Raw genomic sequence first — 18,204 nt, forward strand, 5'->3', positions numbered from 1 at the left:
CTTCCTAACAGTCACAGAGATATATAAAATATCTGTGTGTATATTCTGGCTCTTGTTTCTGTAGTATATAGAGGTCCTCTGAAAGTAGATAAGAAGCTGCAAGGCATGATCTGTCGTGAAGCTTTTAAGTATCAGGCTGTTTCAGGACCAGGTACTTGAAGGATTCTTTCATTGCTGTTTTATGGTTTTACAGATACCTTGCACTGCAAGTAAAATGAGAAGAAGGACAGTGTGGGTTATTAGGATTTAGAGGACTGTGTGTGACACAAAGAAAATGAGAAGTGACTCAGTCACAGCAGGTCTCATACTTGGAGCAGGTGTCACAGTGTCTCAGTTTGGGAGGCTGAGGTGCAGACTTTGTGAGCATTTACAGAATAATTAATGCAGGCAGAGAGAGTCAAACTCTTAATTGCAGCAGAAGTCAGCAACTCCCCGTGAGCCCTGGAGAAACCAAGGGCTCCTAGAGAGCCACGTCCCCTGTACAACACATGTTAGACTGTGCAAGAGATCATTTTGACAGTGGTAATTCTCTTCCTTGGGTAAGTTTTTGGCTTCACAGAAGTCGTTTTTCTTTCGAAGTCCGTCACGCAGGGCACTGTTTGCCGCTCGAGGAGTAATGTGTGAAGGAGTCACACAAATCAGACACAGTGCCAGGGAGAGAGTCTTTCCTCACTGTATCTATTTTATCGGCAAATCAGAAATATTACGGCACCTGCAGAGTACAGAGACTGTTTTTCAGATCCCTTTGTGACATGCTATTTTTGAAGAGGGAAAGAATGAATTATCATGGTCAAGGTGTAGGGGTTTATCCATTTACTTTCGCGGGCTTGGAAACCGTATTTGCTTTGGTGGGAGCATATGTTCCCCGAGAAAAAGAAAAGCGATCTGGGGGCCTGTAGGGTAGTTGGAAGGGAGCGGACTGTGCTCACAGGGCATTAGCTGAACTTCTGCAAACAAATTTTGTAGTTTCTATGTATTTTGCCTAAAAAAAAAAAAAAAGTAGGTTATTTGAAAGCAGTGACCATTTGATTATACAGGGCAGTGAAAAGTCGTGATAATAGGGCATCTAAAGCAATTGTCCTTCCTTCTGTAGGACAGGTACGTTTTGTTGGATTAACTAGTGTGTGCAACCTCAGGAAAAGGCTGTGGGGAGGTACTTAAAGTGTGCCTTTGAGATGTATCAGTGCAATGTTTTCCAGCCTGGATCCTTCTCGGTTCCATGTCAGTTTGCTATCTTTGCAATTTTACTATTTAGAAATCACTGAAAAAAAATATAAGGCGCGGTCATAAAAGAACTGTGAGTGAGATCTGTTCACACCAAAGGAAGGAGACGCACGCACACCATTTCAGCTTTCCTCTATTTTATTTGGTCACAGATGCTTGGCCTTTTGCAGGCAGGGTGGGATGGCTGCAAGATAGGTCATGGAAAGTTCTGGAAAGTGCGAATTCTTTCTGGTTATACTCGTGTCGGCCCATTTTATAAGCATCCAACATAGAATTACTGTGTGCTCCTACATACCTGCTCCTTCTGTGTTCTGCGAGATCTGTTTGCTGTTGGATTTGCTAGAAACATTAATAAAGGCATTGTTTATGTGCCTTCATAGTATCATTGGCTGTCAAGTTAAACATATCGTCAGCATTTGTGAGTAAGAAGCTTACAGGTGTTATTGCCCTTTGTTACACTTATTATGCATTATGGAAACAAAATAGTGTTCTTCTTACCTTTCTCTAAGTAGTTCTCCCTTCACTTTGAAACTCTTTGGATGACGGAGAGAGTTTTACCTGCTAATAAAAAAGGACTGTAGAGAGGCAGTGGTAACGCCAGGCCGAGTGAATGAGGAATGAAGTGCCTGTCAGTTTTGTCAAAAAGTCTCTTCTAGGCAACTGAAGGACAACATTCAGAAGGTGCCACGAACATTTCACCATGAAGAGTGCTTGAGCAGTGGAACAGGGTGCCCAGAGAGGCTGAAGAGCCTCCATCCTTGGAGAGACTCGAAACTCAGGTGGATGGTGCCTGAGCAGCACAATCTAGCTGCGAAGGTGGCTCTGCTTTGAGCAGAGTTTGAGTGAGCTGGCCTCCAGGGGACCTTTCCAATCTAAATAATTCTGTGAATCTACGAAATGCCTACTTTTTCATAATGACATTAAGTCTGCGTATTGAAATTTGTCATGTCATCAATACTGATCAGCATTTGAAAGCCTGGGAATGAAATCCTGACAGTTTTGACCCGAAAACACTCAATGACTAAATCTATATCAGATTGCAACAGAAAATTGTTAATTTAGTCAGGTCTAAGATGGTGGCTGCACATCCTCAGAGGTTTTGGTGGGTCTGCAGTGGTCAGCACTCCATCATCCTGCTCTTTCTTGTTGTCATTGTCTCCTTATTACTTTCAAATGATCATTTTCCCCTGCTGTGCCTGCTACCAGTACTTCAGCAGCTTCAGTTGCTGTCTGCCTTCTGGTCCTGCCAACTCTCTGTCCTTCCTAAGGGCCAAGAAGCCCTGTCTTGGTGTTTTTACCTACCTCGTCCCACAGGCAACAAATCTCTGTTCACATAAAAGAGCATAGTTGAACACGATGTGTCTCTACCAGACTGTTAACAACTGGTATATTTTACCCTTGTTCCTGATGGTTGGAACTTGATGATCTTGAAGGTCTTTTCCAGGCTAAGTGATTACGTGATTCTAATGTACAAATAAAGTAAATAAAAAAATAAGTTTTGCATCCTTTACTTGTGAATAACATCTTTCCATCCATAACTGTCTGCTTTTCTCCAGTATGTTACACTTAAGATGAGAGAAGAAGAGTCATGTTTGCATGGGACTCCTGTAAGAATTTATGAACGTTCTTAGCTGTTTAGCATTGGCGTTATTTCTGCAGCACAAGTTGGACTTCTTGTTGGGAAGCGGCTGCTGGAGATCGTCTTCTGCCTGTAAGGTGGTTTTCCCAGTGGCATGAATCTCTGTCAAACTCGACCAAGTAAATATTCAGTCAGTGTTTCTCTTTGAACAGTATTTCCACGGTTTAGGGTAGAAATAGCTCTGCCTCTCTCCACTGCTTTGGTGTAGCTGTACTTGGGATAACACTGCAAAAGAGTTTTGAGCATCTCATTATAAAAGGACATAGATAAATCTGAAAGGATAGAGGGAAGGGTGACAGAAATGATGTATGGCTTGTAGAAAAGGAGACTAAGGGTGGATATAACAGTCTATAAATATTTGAGAGGTAATAATATGGAGGAGGGGGAGGGATTATTTACAGTGCTTGAGACAGCATAACAAGGAGCAACGGCTTGAAACTAAAAAAGACAAAATTAAATTAGACAGTAGACACTTTTTCTCCTAACTAGAAGTGCAATTAGCAACAGAGTGACCTGCATAAGGACAAGGGGGTAAGTGAAGCATAATCACAAGAGGTGTTTAAGAGTGTGTTAGCCTGCGTTCTCAAGTGATTAATATGGAGGTAAACTCTGATCAATGCGCAGGTTAAACTAGATGACGGAAATCTCCTGCAGCTTTGTCATCTCCTGTGTGATTCATTGCCTATGGCCATTGTTTGACTGTGTTAAATAAATCATAATGTTACAGGGTTCTGCATCCCTGATTAGATGTTTCCAGTTAATTCTCCAGCCCTGGAACCTGCAGCTTGCTAAGCTTGCAGTTTCCCTTTTCAAGCAATATTCTTTCATTGTCTTTACAGCTTCTTCTGTGTGTGCCTGTGTTTTTCTGAGCTAATGTCTGAAGTGCCATGCATGCTTACTAAATGAGGCACAGACTGGCGAAGTACTGAGTTTCTGCTGTGTTTGTGAAAGAGGTGGAACTAGTGGTGATTTTCAGAGTTGAGTCTGCAAATGAGGATGTTTTATTTTTCCTTTCAGGCTTTTTTGATCATGTCTGAATTGCTGTGGAATTGTAAAGAGCAGCATAAAAAGATTCTGAGAACCTCAGAATTTATTTATTATTTTTTTTTGTGCAGGCAGGTATCACAGGCTTGCCCAGGGCTTTCTCTACCGGAGGCAGTCTGGGGAAAGCTTCCTGCAGTGTGGGGGGAGCAGGGCAGGCTCAGAACCAACTGTGAGCTACCTGCTTGCTTTGGGAGGGAAGGATTGCTTGACACCAAAGCTCCTGTGACAGCAGAGGTGAAAACCTGCAGGCAGCTCAGAAGACACTTCCATCCCCCTTTCTCATTCCACAAGAGTTGTTTTGTTTGTTTGTTTGTTTGTTTGTTTTTTCCCCAAAGAATCGTGGGTAGATTTTTTTTTATTTTTTTTTTCATTTTTCAAAATTTTTCATCCTAGGGCTTTCTGAGCATGCAACATTTTTCTGTCTGGCTTTTCTCATGCACAGTTCACGTTTCCAGGTGTACTTTTATGCGCTAGAGCTCTGTAGGCCCTCAGCTCGTGGCAGCAGCTTCTGCGTGCTGAATTGATTTCGGTAGCAACCGTGCAAATTGGCCGAGGACCCCGGGTGCTCAGGGTTTCTCATCCTGAGGAAGGCCAGAGGTTGGTTGGAACCCCTTATTGTTCTTTGTGCCTTGGAGGTTCTCCCTCCATCATGCTGGTATTTGCATATGTGCGTTCACATTTAGAGAGTTATCTGTGCAGGCTTGTGCTTTCCATTTGCCATTATGCACACCGAGATAAGGATTGAAGCAGGAGCAGTAGATGTACCAAGAATTTTCTATCTGTGGGCACATTATTATGCTATCTGCAGCTAACCTCTCGTTCCTTTCTGTGTCCTTGAAACAGTTATTATGACTTATCTGAATGTGTGGGGCTTTCTTTCTGTTTTGAGAAAAGATATAAGTGGGGAGTGAAGGCATACTGCACGCTTCCTTAACTGAGCATTGGCGTGATTCCTTTCTTTTTCTTTTTTTTTTTTTTTACATGCTTTCTTGTACCTTGAAGACTGCTTTCTTTTGCTTTATTTATGAACTTACTTCCATATTCACGTTTCTGGTTCATATTCCATTTTTAGTAGATGTGTCATTTAATGACTTGGGAACAAAAAGGCAGTTTTGAAGATTGCTTTTGTAGAAATACTTTTTCTTGTAGTTATATATTTTCTTTCCCTGAACTTTGGTAAACTTTCGCCTACGTTTTAGCACCTGCTGCTTTTAGACAGAGTTATGAATAATTCAGTGGGTTAAGTACAAATATTATTATTGCAGTTCTCTGCTCTGTTTTCTTGAAGAGCTTGTAAAAAGTTATTTAGGCACAGAGCTTCTTTTCCTTTGCAATGACACTGTATGCCTAATTATTTTGATTTATTTATTTTTTTAATATCCTTTCTCTAGTTCCTCTTCATACCACTTGTATTGCTTACAGCTTAGGCCACCGTTTGCTGACGGGAATGCCTATACTTATGGCTGATGTACCGTGCTATACTGTACTGCACTGGTACTAATGTTTCATAACCTCCACTGATATAAGCCATTGTAGTTCAGTTGCTGTGTGTTTTGGTTTGTCGGCTGTGCAAGAACAAAAGTCTTTAGTGGTCAATTTGCATTTGCATAGAAGCAGGTTTTGTGAGCATAAATGGTATTGCATCCATGGAGTGATCATCTGCAAGAGTGATGTGTGCATATGTGATTTTTGCTCACTGTGCTAGGCCTGACGGGTGTCTGTCATGATTCTTTGCCACTCCTGGAGATTAGATTTTCTACCACACCTCAGAATACAGAGTGAAAAAAAAAAAAACAAAAACAACCTCTTTTTTTTCTGGTTGGTCTTTTTTAGAAACCTTTTGGGTTTCTGTCGTCATATGGCTTATAATCAAGCACGGACTTTACCTAACTCCAACCATCATCCTACTCCCTTTATTATTTTTAGTGTAAGCCATAATGATTTTATCCCAGTCATATTTCCTCCAAGGTCTCCTATCTCAGATGCTTGTAAAGCCTTCCCTCCCTTCTAGCATTCTCTTTGATCTCCTGTTAATGACTTAAATCCCTTTACATTTAATCCACACTGAGTTTCTTTCTCCTCCTCTCAATTTGCTTCTTTGTACCTGCAGGTGTCTGGGCTGTTTTTTTAATGACTGTCTAGAATTCTGATTTCTTCCCTAATTTTCTTTCTCTTTTAGTTCCCTTCTTCTGTTTTCTAAAGCATGTTTAAGTTTTGCTCCTGTTATGGACTAAAGTAATGTCTTGCATGTCTGATATGGAGTGAGTTAAATGTTTGTATCTCAAGAGGAGCAATAGCACACATATATGCACACATAGAAGTCATACTACCAGTGGTTATTCTGAATATTGAAAATGGTGCTTGTTTTTCATGCTGATGATTTTCTGAAACACTAATTTCATTGGTCCTGACTTCGTTAGCTGTCATTCATGCTAATATTTATAGATTTATAAATTGTCCTGCTGTCTCAGTTTAACAAGAACAAACATATGCTGTTTGTAGATGTTTCAGTAGCATTAAAAAGGGTTCTTGCATCTTCACAGATTCAAAACAAGATTAAAAGATTTTGAACGTTCATTCTTTATTAAAACCTTTCTTTTTTTGCAAACAAAGATTTGAGTACAGCCACCATAGCTGTCTTAAAAAGACCAAAAATGCAAATAAGGAAAGAGCAAGCATTGTCCCCCAGCTCTCCTAAAAAGATAGCTGCTCTGCTCTAGTCAGTGGCAGAAGATTTTGGAAGCATAATTTGCTGCTACAGATGTCTTACTGAGGGCCTGAAGCCTGCATTAAGTGTGGAAATAAAAATTATTTTCTGTAGGTTTTATTTCTTCAGTCATATTAGGAGGATTTTTAAGTTGCGTGCTAAATGCTTGCAGCAGATCATTTTTATTAAGTGTACACTAAACGTGAACAAAATGTACCTTCCCCAGTTCTGCTGAAATCGGTGGTATTTCAGCTCCTCTTAGCTGAAGCTAGATGGGGTTTTTGTGTATAACCAGGAAATTTGCTATGCCAAGCTGCAATCTTATAGCTGGGATTCCCTCCTTCCCACTCCCTCACCCCCCCTTTTCCCCTCTCAAATCACATTTTCCTGTGAAAAAAATGTTTTGTATGTGAATTCTAAAACACACTAAGAATCTTAAAATTGGGAGGTTTAAAAGTTGTGTTAGGAACACACACTGAATTAAAGGTGGTCTGAGCCATTATGGGACAGTAATTCTACGTGTGGAAGAGAGGAAGACATGTTTAATAATTTATGGTGATCTTTGCTTTGGAGAGAGAGTGACATTCTGCTTTCATTCCCAGCAGTAAGTGAAGTCAGCAGGATTGGGTAACCTGCATGCAATTTTTTCTTAAAAAGAAGAAAACTTAATGAGGATGTCTTTGGTCTATTAATACAGATTTCCAATGGACTTTTAGCACAGGGGAAGTTCCTAAGGCCTTGAAGTAAGCTGATGTCATACCAGTTTTAAGAAGAATGTGGTAGGATAAATGGCTACAAATCCATCAGACTGACATCAGTTTTTGCAAAATAGTGGAATGGACCACAGTGGACTGAAATTTGTGGGAGAGGAAGAAATTCAGACATTAAAGGATGCTTACTGAACATGAGTTAACAAAACTTTGTGTGCAAAAGAGTGCATCAAGTTAGTAACCTTTTGTCATTACAGAATTGCTTGACAAAGTGAAATACCAATGCAGTCAAATTCTGTAAAGCATTTGGTTTTGTATTATCCCCTGATATCTTGATTAAGAAACTGAATTGACAGAAGATAAAGGGCGAGGGGCAGGGGGGGAGGGGGAGCGGGGATAGCTGGTAAAGCAGCACAGAAGACAGAGCAGCAGTGCAGGAGAGTGGAATATCAGTGGTTCCTGCTGGGAAATGATGTCCAAGGACAGACGTGTGACGGGAAGGAGGGTTGGTTTCTTCTGTGCCTGAAGCTGGTGAGGTGGCTGTGGGACTAGTGGGACTCCTTGCTGGTCATTAAATAGGCAGCCTATGCGAGGCTCGGGAGCTAATTACAATTGGAGTCTAGGAGAGGAGGCAAGTGAGGTATCTTGTTTGTATGGTTTCTTTTTATAACTATTGATGGATATATAGCAATGGTCTGAACTTGCACACCTGTGCTTGAGCTTGGCAGGGCTTGGCGGGAGTCACAGGCATGATTAAAAGACCAGAAAACATGCCCTAGAGTGAGAGACAGCTGCTTACTTTGCCCTTTAGTGACCCTCTCGTTTAAGGTTTAATTAATCCCCACTGTGATTGTTCTGAACTGTTTATGCCTTTGATTAGACTACATCAGCTCAACTTAGTTTTCTCTTGTCTTTTCACTAAATGGGTTTTGACTTTCTCAACAAAAGCACTATGTGGCTGCAGCATGTTGTGAAAAGATGGCATGTCAGGGCGCGAGCAAGAAGATAACAAGTAACCTTAGTTCTAGAAGCTCCCAGATTTTCTTGAAATGTGCTGTAATTTTTATCCTATAGTGCTTCTTCCTGGCTAATGCCATTCATGGTGAGAGGCACCATCCCATTTAGGACTGGTGTAGCCCTGGAGAGGTGGAACTGGAAAAGCCGAGCCTCAGGCAGCATTTGCTCGAGTCATGATTCCCAGAATTACTCTTAGGAGGGGGAAAAAAGTGATATCCATTCCTGCAGGGTGTAGATGAGTATTGTGTTGGCAGTTGAGCAAACCTTGAGAAACAGGAGCGTTCAGCCGCTGACGTCTTCATGGATAAAGCCCGGGCCTGCAGACAGTGCTCCCATTATGCCCATGCCTCTGATAAGGCGTACCAAACCCGCGGCCGGGTACCAGACCTGCACCGAGGCGGGCAGCCACCGCTTGTTTTGTCCGGGGGTGGTGGGAGGCAGGGGCTGGCAGGGGAAAAGTGCCGTGATAAGGAGGGAGAGGAGGGACTGGGAAGGTCTGTCCCTCTGCATGGATCTCCAAGGGGAGTGACAGGAGTATGGGAAGGGCTCCGAGTTGTTGCGTCACAATTTTTTAATTAAATTTATTTATTTATTAATGTGCATTTCAGTGTCAAGAAGAACAGCATTATCTCTGATGGGTGGCTGTGTTTCCCGGGTATGGTCAAGAGAGGTACCTAGAGACTGATGTGGCAAGAAGCTCTTCTGGCTGTGATTTATTATCTTGAGCCTGGAGACACAGCTGCTTTTAGCCCGCACGTCTGATATGGACGATAACAGACTTTTTGACCTCTCCCTGTGGTAGATGCTGCTCAGAGCACAGCTGGGCATCCAGGTCTGTTTGGGTAGGTTACACCCAGCAAGAAGGAAAAAGAAGGGCTGGTTTGGCTTTCGAGGTCAAGATGGGGTCATAGTGTTGTTGGCAGTTGAGGGAGGGAGGAAAAAGCCAGACTTTTACTGAAAACTTTGACTGCAACACATGCAATAACTCCAGAGGTGGTTTTGCAAAGGTGAGCAAGGGTGGAGCAGCCCCGTACAACTCAGGAACTGGGCCCCAGGGCAGCAGTACCAGCGCAAGCATCCCTGCCACAGCGTGGTCCCTCTCTTCTCGTCCTTCTATCCACCTTGAACACTGCATGTCTTCCTTGTGCCACTCTTACAGTTTCCATCCTCCTGGTGCTTGAGCACTGGCTCGGAGTGGTCGAGCAAAGGTCTGGAAACTGCAGAGAAACACAAAGACGACTTTCATCCTCAGAACAGAGGCTCAACTAGCTGTCTCTTAGGGTCTGAGTTCAGGTACGTTGGAGTCCCCGGTGCCTGCTTTTTCACTATACTTTTAGGGAGAAGCCTTGATAGGAAGGGCGCAATTCTGCACACCATGTGCTAAAATAATTTATACTGTGCAGTTTTAGGCCAAAGTACAAACGTGACCGTTACGGTTTACTTTTATTTATTGTGATGCCAGAAAAGTATTTCAGATTATCTTGTATTTAGGAGGTTTCTTTCATCACACAATTCAAAAGCCTCCAGATTATTTCTGCTAAAATTCACTAACTGATAATTTCTTGAATATCCCTTTCAGACAGGGAGGTAGGTTGCGAATCTTACAGAATCAATTGCCAGAGATAGGGGATGAGGGACAGGGGGCATCAGCTTGCCTGTTTTCGTGAAAGCTAAGTTTCTGTGAGGGTTGGACATTGTCCTTACAAAGAAGAGTGACATAGTGCCTTAGTTCACAGGGACTGTCATCAGAGGCATACTGCGATGCAAGGCTGCATCTTGTCCCTAGCTGGGAGCTCTGAAAGCAGTGGAGATAAAAGTCCTGGTCCTTAATGAACGCACACCAGTATCCACAAAGAACAATGCCTTTAGATCTGGTCTTGGACCAGATTTGGCTCTAATGCTCAGGGCCTCATACTGCATTGACAGAAATGGTGAATTAGGAATAGGGGTTGTTTAAATCCCCGTCCACTTGCTGCACTGGTGGTAAGTGGGCTTATGTGTGAAGGAATGGGGCTCAGCAGAAGCCTCAGCAGTAGCATCGGGCTTTGGGGAGAGGAATGAGAAAAAAAGGTGGCATTGAAGAGCAGCACAGCTGATACCTTCCCTGGAGCCTGATATTCAGGTTTAGCCATTTGTTGCTGTTGTGCTCCTCAAATTTACCTAGAGAGACTCTAGCCTCTTCCTATTCTGTTCCTTCTCTTTCTTCCTAAAGAGGTTCCACTTCCTCCCCCTCTTCTCCTTGTAGCTACAGCAGGGAGTGAGGAATAGGGAAGGTGTTAGTGTGTAATATTTTGTATGGTATCATTATACAAGGTGCATACAATAAATCATACATTACATGCTTAGACAATTTACTGCTGGCTTTTGTATGTGCTGTGACAAGTACTCAAAAGGTCAAAAAAGCTTCCTTAACAAATTTGATAAGATAATGCAGTGAGCTGTAACAGCATAAAGTCCTGGGGGCCATAGACCAGAATAGAAGAAATAATTATGCATGGTAATGGGTAATTACAGATAATGGCCTTTTTTGGGGGCGGCAGAAAATACACAGCCCCACAGCCTTGCCTGGAATGAACATTGTCTAGCACATTAACTTTATAGCAAGCTAAAAGTTCAACACTGGAACCAGAGATAATCCGCAACTTCTAATGGAAAGAGAAGAGAAATACTCCTCTGAAAGGCAGAACGAGTATGTGGGTTTTGTTCCTGGGGAGGCAGAGTGTCTCTGGAGAAAGTATGTAACGATGCCAGCTTTCTTTGACATCTGAAATAGCTCTGTCATGATTGTCTGGTGGGAGAAACATATTGTTCCAGTGCTTCTGATTATTATGTTGGGGAGTGATTTCACACTGGCCTCATTCAAGGCTACTGTCCAACCTCAAAGCCAGCTATGAATTGAACTAAGGCATTGCAACACTTAATATTGCCAAGCTAGTTAATAGGATTGTAAGGATGCTTTTATGCACTACAGAAGGGAAAATTATCAGATGCAAATACAAGACTCTTTTGAGGTCTGAAGGCAAGTGTTTTCTGGCTGAAAAGTTAATTTTTAATGTTTTAACACCATCGCTGTCTCCTGTAGCAGAGGCTGGCTTGCAGATAGATGCAAACACTGCCACAGTGAGAACAATTATTTTGAATTGAAAACTACAGCAAATGTAAAGTACCAAAAGCTGCAACTCTGCTCACTGGAAACACTCTGTGCCTTCCTTCTTGAGTAAATGTGTTACTTGAGTAGTCAAATTTATTTTTCACTTTCAGCAGCATGTCTGTGTAAGTGTAGAGTCTTTGCAGGTGGATAAATAAGAACTATCACCATACATTTATGAACGTACATACATATGAACATCATACATGTGTGAAAAGAACAATGACCATGCATGTATAAAAGAACTCTTGTCAATAAATGCAGGCAGTGAAAATCTCTTGATTGCCATACCGTGTATACAGAAGCCCTTTCCTGAATTATACAATCAGATGTAGACCAATCAACCATTATGGCCACATCAGTGAGTTGAACCGGGCTACAGCATGCTCTCAGACATTGAAATTGGACTGTATGTGCTATCCTGATTTTTAAAACGATTCCTGACACAAGTCTGCCCCAAGCTGATTAATTTTATCCCCTGGATTCTGGAGTGTGGTCCAGTAACCATTCCCAATAGGCAACGTGATGCTGCCCACCCTGTTTTAGAGGTGATGAAAGTTAAGTAGTATGGACTTGCTTTACATTTGACCTTAGCATCAGTGACTTGCCCAAACATGTTTAAATTACTTACGTCAGTGTATAACAAGATGTATAACTAGCCCTTAACAGTACTGGCAGGAGTAGAAAATACTCCATGCTTATGTTCAGGATGAGTGAATGGAACAGACAACTTCAGTGTTTGCATTTCGTGGTTTGTATGTTTAAAAACACATTTGCATCTTTGCGATAGAGATGATAGAAATTCCTGTAAACTCCCTGTCATCTCTTCTCTCTCTTCCCAAAAAGTAAAAAGGAAAAGAATGATCTATATATAGGCTTCTGTGCTCATTTTGCCATGCATATCTGCAATTTGTGTAAATTGCCATAGCTTTTTTGAAGTAAATGGTCTGAGACTGGCTTACATTAGCTGAGGACTGGACCACTGTTTTTCACCTTGCTCTGCTAAGTGAAGGCAGGAGCCTCTCAGAGGTTATTGAATATATAAGACCCTTATGTGTAACTGACCCCGAGAACTCACCTTCCTTAAAAGAAAATCCCAGCCATCCTGAAATGAATTACTGGTTAACTACTATTAATATGCCATAGAGCTGGAGAGTCGCCTACAACACTACAAGATCAATAACAATATTTATCATGCATCATATCGATCTCCTATGAAAGAGTGGGTCGTATTTCACACTGTGTACATAGTGCAAAAAAAGTAGCATCAGTTCTCCACAGGAATTAGTAGAAAAGAGCTTGGAAAGGCACAGCTGCGTGAAGCGATACTCTTGTCTCATTGCCAGAGCACTGCTCGCAGAAGGAAGGCCTTGGATGGCCCTGCATTGTAGACTCAATGTCACAAAAACTAAGTGAGGATTTTAACAATCCCGCATTTGTTTTACTCTTCAATTTCTGCTCCTTTAGAAATTTGTGCCTCAGAAGTGTGGGGCAAGGTTATACACGCTGTTGTCACCCCAGAGCTTTTCCCATCTGTTTCATGAAGCTGGTAAAGGCAGTCAAGACCTGCGCAGGCCCTGCAGAGCCCTGTTGTTTTAAAAGGGCAGGTGGAGGGGCAAGAGTGGGAGTCTGGCGGCACAGCAGCAGTTGCCTTGTTGAGAGCTTAATTCCTGTCCAAAATTGCTCCCCTTAGAGCAGTGAACCTCGGGGCTGCCCCTCATGTGCAGGTGTTGTAATGCGGCAGGCTCTGAAGCAGGGGAGGACCCTCTCCTTGCCAGCAGAGCTATTCAGCTGTGTTGAATTACATTTGGAAAAAAAAAAAACACAACTGAAAGCTGCCTTCTTGACCTTGGTATCCTCTCCTTGCAGGCAGAAAATATAGCCAAAGACTAACAGCCTCCCTTTAGTAGGATACTTTGCTCTGTGAGCAGTCGGAGGTGAGGCCTGTGGCAAGGTTCACCATACTGCCAGAAATTACCATACACACCAAAGACCCACCGAAGGAACCCCGTGCCACAGAACTGTAGTTGCAGCCATTGTTTTAAGTTGATCTGCCCTATTATGCAACTGTAGTTGTGTTTAAGGATGGTGTAGCCCAGAAATAGTGTGCTTGCCCATCAGCTAGCTTGCAGACTTTGGCTGGGTATAAGCAGCACGAATACAGCAAAACACTGCTGGATTACATTTAAGATAAAATCTTCTAGGGGCAGGTCTCTTGAGTGCCTTGCTTTACTCCAAGGACAATTTGGGAGTGCTCTTTGGCTATTAATTCTGCTCCTGTTGGCAGGTAGCACTTTTCTGACGGTACCCCACGCAGAGACTGGCTGGTCTGACCGGCTTTTCTTTCTGAGCCTGTGTTGCTCAGAAAAAGTCAAGGCTTGCAGGGGAGTTACTATCCATTAGTAGTAAAGCTCTTTCCCCTCCATGTATTTTGCAGTTGCATGAGTTCTACACATGTAGTGTATGTAAAATGTATGCACTAGTAGTAGATGGTGACAAGACTCAGCCAGGCTGAACGTATAAGAGCGCAGGGCTGGATTGCAGCATGACTCTCGGCCCTGTGCATGCCAGAGTCATTGAAGAACTGCGAATTTTGGCAACCTGGTTCAAGACTGGGGGACTGTAGAGTAACCTCTGGGGTGCTTTGACCTGTCTGGCCTCTTATCTGGATGGCATAAATGCCGTGTCTTGTATGAAATGACTGCCTCCTCCCAGGTGAAGCACAGGAAAATGCTACAGTTGCTACAGAAAAAAAAAAAGGCAGAGATGTGTCACAAAGCAGGACGTCAAGGCTAAATTCACTCCTAAGTTCAGGAAGAAAATGTGAGTTGCGACTTATGTTTGCTTTCTCCTACTTTTTGGCAGATGTTGCCAGTCTGCACACTCCTCTATTCTGTTTGTAAATACAAGAGATACTCTAAAATAGTCAGCTGGCTGGGTTCTTGCTCACTTAGAGCTGAGTGGCAGAAAAAACAGATGCAGGAGGCTCTGTTTGCTAATAAACGTGTAGCTCATTGATGTCAGCAAAATGTCAGCAGCAGCAGAATAGGGACAGGGGCACTGTATAATTTAGTGACACGGGATGATACTATTCATGATTGCAGCTGAAGAACTGAAACAAAACTGCATTGTAAGTGGCAATAATTGATAAAACTGATTGTTGGATCTAGTGTGCAGCTTAATACGTTGTACTGTGGAAAGTATTTCCCTGGCTGTGAGAGGCTGGTAAAAATGCCACCATACTCTTCTAACAGATAAGTAGCTAAGGTGTGGAGATACGGAGAAAGGAACAAAATGAAGCAGGCAGCACCTGCCTGACATCTCTGTTAGGGATGTTATTTTACAGGTACCTGTTGTCTGTGCTGCTTCATCTCCATACTGATAGGCCTTGAGAACTCATCAGCATGCTTTAAGCCACAAAGCAGCAGCTTGCAGAAGGGATCATTATGGTGCAGAAACCGTAAAGAGTAGTGCAGTGCAGGATTACAGGGATGTGAGGTAGGACCCGAGCTACATGAGTAGTGGGCTTTACAGTCATTCCCTTGTTTAATATGTAAACAGTGTGGCCAGCAGGGCTAGGGAAGTGATTGTCCCCCTGTACTCGGCTTTGGTGAGGCCGCACCTCGAGTACTGTGTTCAGTTTTGGGCCCCTCGCTACAAGAAGGACATGGACGTGCTCGAGTGAGTCCAGAGAAGGGCAATGAAGCTGGTGAGGGGTCTGGAGAACAAGTCTTACGAGGAGCAGCTGAGGGAGCTGGGATTGTTCAGTCTGGAGAAGAGGAGGCTCAGGGGTGACCTTATCGCTCTCTATAGGTACCTTAAAGGAGGCTGTAGCGAGGTGGGGGTTGGTCTATTCTCCCGCGTACCTGGTGACAGGACGAGGGGGAGTGGGCTAAAGTTGTGCCAGGGGAGGTTTAGGTTGGATGTTAGGAAGAACTTCTTTACTGAAAGGGTTGTTAGGCATTGGAATGGGCTGCCCAGGGAAGTGGTTCAGTCATCATCCCTGGAGGTCTTCAAAAGAGATCTACATGTTGAACTTAGTGATATAGTTTAGTGGAGGACTTGTTGGTGTTAGGTCAGAGGTTGGACTCGGTGATCTTGGAGGTCTCTTCCAACCTAGATGATTCTGTGTGATTCTGTAAATGTATATTCAGGATGTGGTTAGACATGGTGAAGAAGGTTGTAGCAGCTGTTTGCTGTATCTGGCTTGGCTAGGTGACTGATGGAGCGTGTCAGAGCTTGGCTGCAAAACAATACCAAGGAGCACCTTTCTTTTTCATCTTTGGAAGTATCCCAGGGCACCAGTTGCTACTGGAGTAAGGAAAACAGGACTTCAGATGTCCTCTGAGAAACTCCCCTGCCTTAGGGAGTGGTGGTTGAGGTAGACCTCTGCTGAGGAAGGCTGTGGGTATGCAACTGGGTAGCTTTCAGTCCACAGGCTCTCAAGAGTGCAGGCGACAAGTCATGAATAATCCCCTCCTCCTCCTCTTTTGCCAGGGGTGTAAGAGCTTGTTCTGCTCTGTGATTCTGTAGGTAAACAATAGCTAAATTTGGGTATGGGCAGGAACTGAGGGCCTCCCTGCTCAGAGTGAGCATGTGGGCTGCTGGGGCACCTTGGCTGATTGCACTGTGTTCCCTACTGAAGTTTCTCTTGGCATTGTGGCTGTTTGCCTGTTCCAGAGGCATGCTTAGAAAGCATCCCCTTGCCCATAGGATGCCAAGCAGAAAGGGCAGTGAAGAAAGCATTGTCATTCTGTAGTTAGAGCCTTTCTATTTCCAAGGGATTAAGAGGTATAGCACACAGTTATAATTTAAAAATAATAGCAGATTGCGTCCTTAGCTAATATAAATCATCATCAGACCAGCTTATGTTGCTTAAGGACTCAGCACACTGTCTTAACCTTTGGTGGGTTTTGTCTCTTCTTTTGCAGTCTGTCGTACGTATAGGTATTCTCAAGCTTTGAGTGAACATCAGACCTCCTGATCTTCCACCAAACATGCAGCAGTTTTTCAGCTCCCACCTCATACTATTTATTACCATCTGTCTGGCCTTCAGGAGAAGCAGTAGCCTACTAGAAGGTGAAAGGTAATGCTCTTTATGGAGCTTCCTGTTTCATAATTGCTTGTCTTTTTCTTTTCCAGAGGGACGGATGCTCATTCAGGACATCCCTTCCATCCCCAGCAGAGGGCACTTGGAGAGCACGTCTGATTTGGTTGTGGACTCCACCTACTACACCAGTTTTTACCAGCCATCCCTGTATCCTTACTATAATAACCTGTACAACTACTCCCAGTACCAAATGGCAGTGGCTGGTGAGCCTTCCTCAAGTGAGACAGGGGGTGCAATTGTAGGGCCGGCCATGAAAAACAGCCTTCGAAGCCTCCCAGCAACATACATGCCAAGCCAGTCAGGAAAACAGTGGCAGGTATGATGTTACAGAGGCGTTAAGTGGCGGAGTGAGGTGGATGATGAGCTGTTTCTTAGGCCTGTGCAAAACCAGAACCAGAGTACAGGATGGTATTAGGACCCTTTTTAGCAAACTCTGCCAAAATGGGTGGTTTTGATGTAGCACAATGAAAACAATGGTGTAGGTATAGGTAGGCCACCACCAACACAGGTGAAGGGCACCCACTTGACTTCATGTTCTGATTTACATCATAATAGATTATGAGCTGTTTTCCAGAATTAACCAGGATAACATCCTGGGAGCTTCAAGCATCATTTCTGAGAGGCTTTGCTCTTCAGGAACCTGTTTTTTTAATATATTTCAGCTTTCAAATCCAAAGCAGTGAATTGACACATTCCATTAGGCCCAAGAGATCATGTTATTCTGCAGGGGTTGGTGGCAGTCATTTGAATGTGGTGTAGGGTGTTGCTAAGGGTGTATTCTGGTAGTGTCCTCTTCTGCGCTTGGGATTTCAGCTTGGGTAGTTAAAGTCATAGGCTGTGTCTGACAGGTTAGCAGCAGAGCTTTTTATTCCCGTTCTTGGTATTGTGTCAGTTAAGGTATAAGTCCAAGTGAGGCATCTTACTCTAGGACTAGGATAATCATGCCCTCCAACTCGCTACCAGTAGAAGACTGGAGGAAAGAGGAGACCTATCAGAGCAGGGGATTGTTCTTTCCAGTGACCCTGAGTGCTGTGTTTGGCCTTGGGCTGCAATTGTGCCTTTTCTGTCTGAACTTAAACTCGGAAGTTGTATCCTTTGAGGCTGTATATGTCTGTGTTTCTTGTCTGAGGGCACACGAGGACAGATCTCTCCTGTAGGGCATCAGAAGAGGGCAAGATGCCGTCTCCAAAGGCTCTGCTGTGAAATCACTCAACAAAGAAAGATGAAGTGTCCACCAAAGCCTCCTTTCTGAAGGGAATAGTTGGTGTTTCCCTTTGCTGACAGAGTTGCTCTGGAGATTCTGGCACAGGGAGCAACTTTCAAGGAGCATTTCAGCTTCTGATACTGAGAAGCTGGAGCTGAGACCATGGCAATTGCAATTACTCTGCCAGTCCACATCACCGTAAGTGAGGCTTTTGCAGCATTAGACACCTTTTTTCATGAAAAGGTCCTTCTGAAAAGGAGGGGTCTCCTGGGGCAACACCCACTACATCAGGTTGGCCAAGGCCCCATCCAGCCTGGCCTTGAACACCTCCAAGGGCGGGGCATCCACAGCTTCTCTGGGCAGCCAGTTCCAGTGCCTCACCACCCTCTGAGTGAAGAATT

The 18,204-nt window shown here is 43.5% G+C and overlaps 1 protein-coding gene across 3 annotated transcripts in view; it reads left to right on the forward strand.

Moving 5' to 3' along the window:
* DMRT1 (doublesex and mab-3 related transcription factor 1) overlaps positions 1–18,204 on the forward strand; it is a 61,546-nt gene that overhangs the window by 5,297 nt on the left and 38,045 nt on the right. For all 3 annotated transcript variants that reach the window (XM_048051715.2, XM_048051717.2, XM_048051716.2), the window contains exon 3: positions 16,632–16,915. In XM_048051715.2, coding sequence (XP_047907672.1) covers positions 16,632–16,915 — 284 coding nt within the window. The remainder of the gene's footprint in view (positions 1–16,631; positions 16,916–18,204) is intronic.

The sequence above is a fragment of the Anser cygnoides genome, chromosome Z (assembly GCF_040182565.1).
Source record: "Anser cygnoides isolate HZ-2024a breed goose chromosome Z, Taihu_goose_T2T_genome, whole genome shotgun sequence".
Taxonomy (NCBI): domain Eukaryota; kingdom Metazoa; phylum Chordata; class Aves; order Anseriformes; family Anatidae; genus Anser; species Anser cygnoides.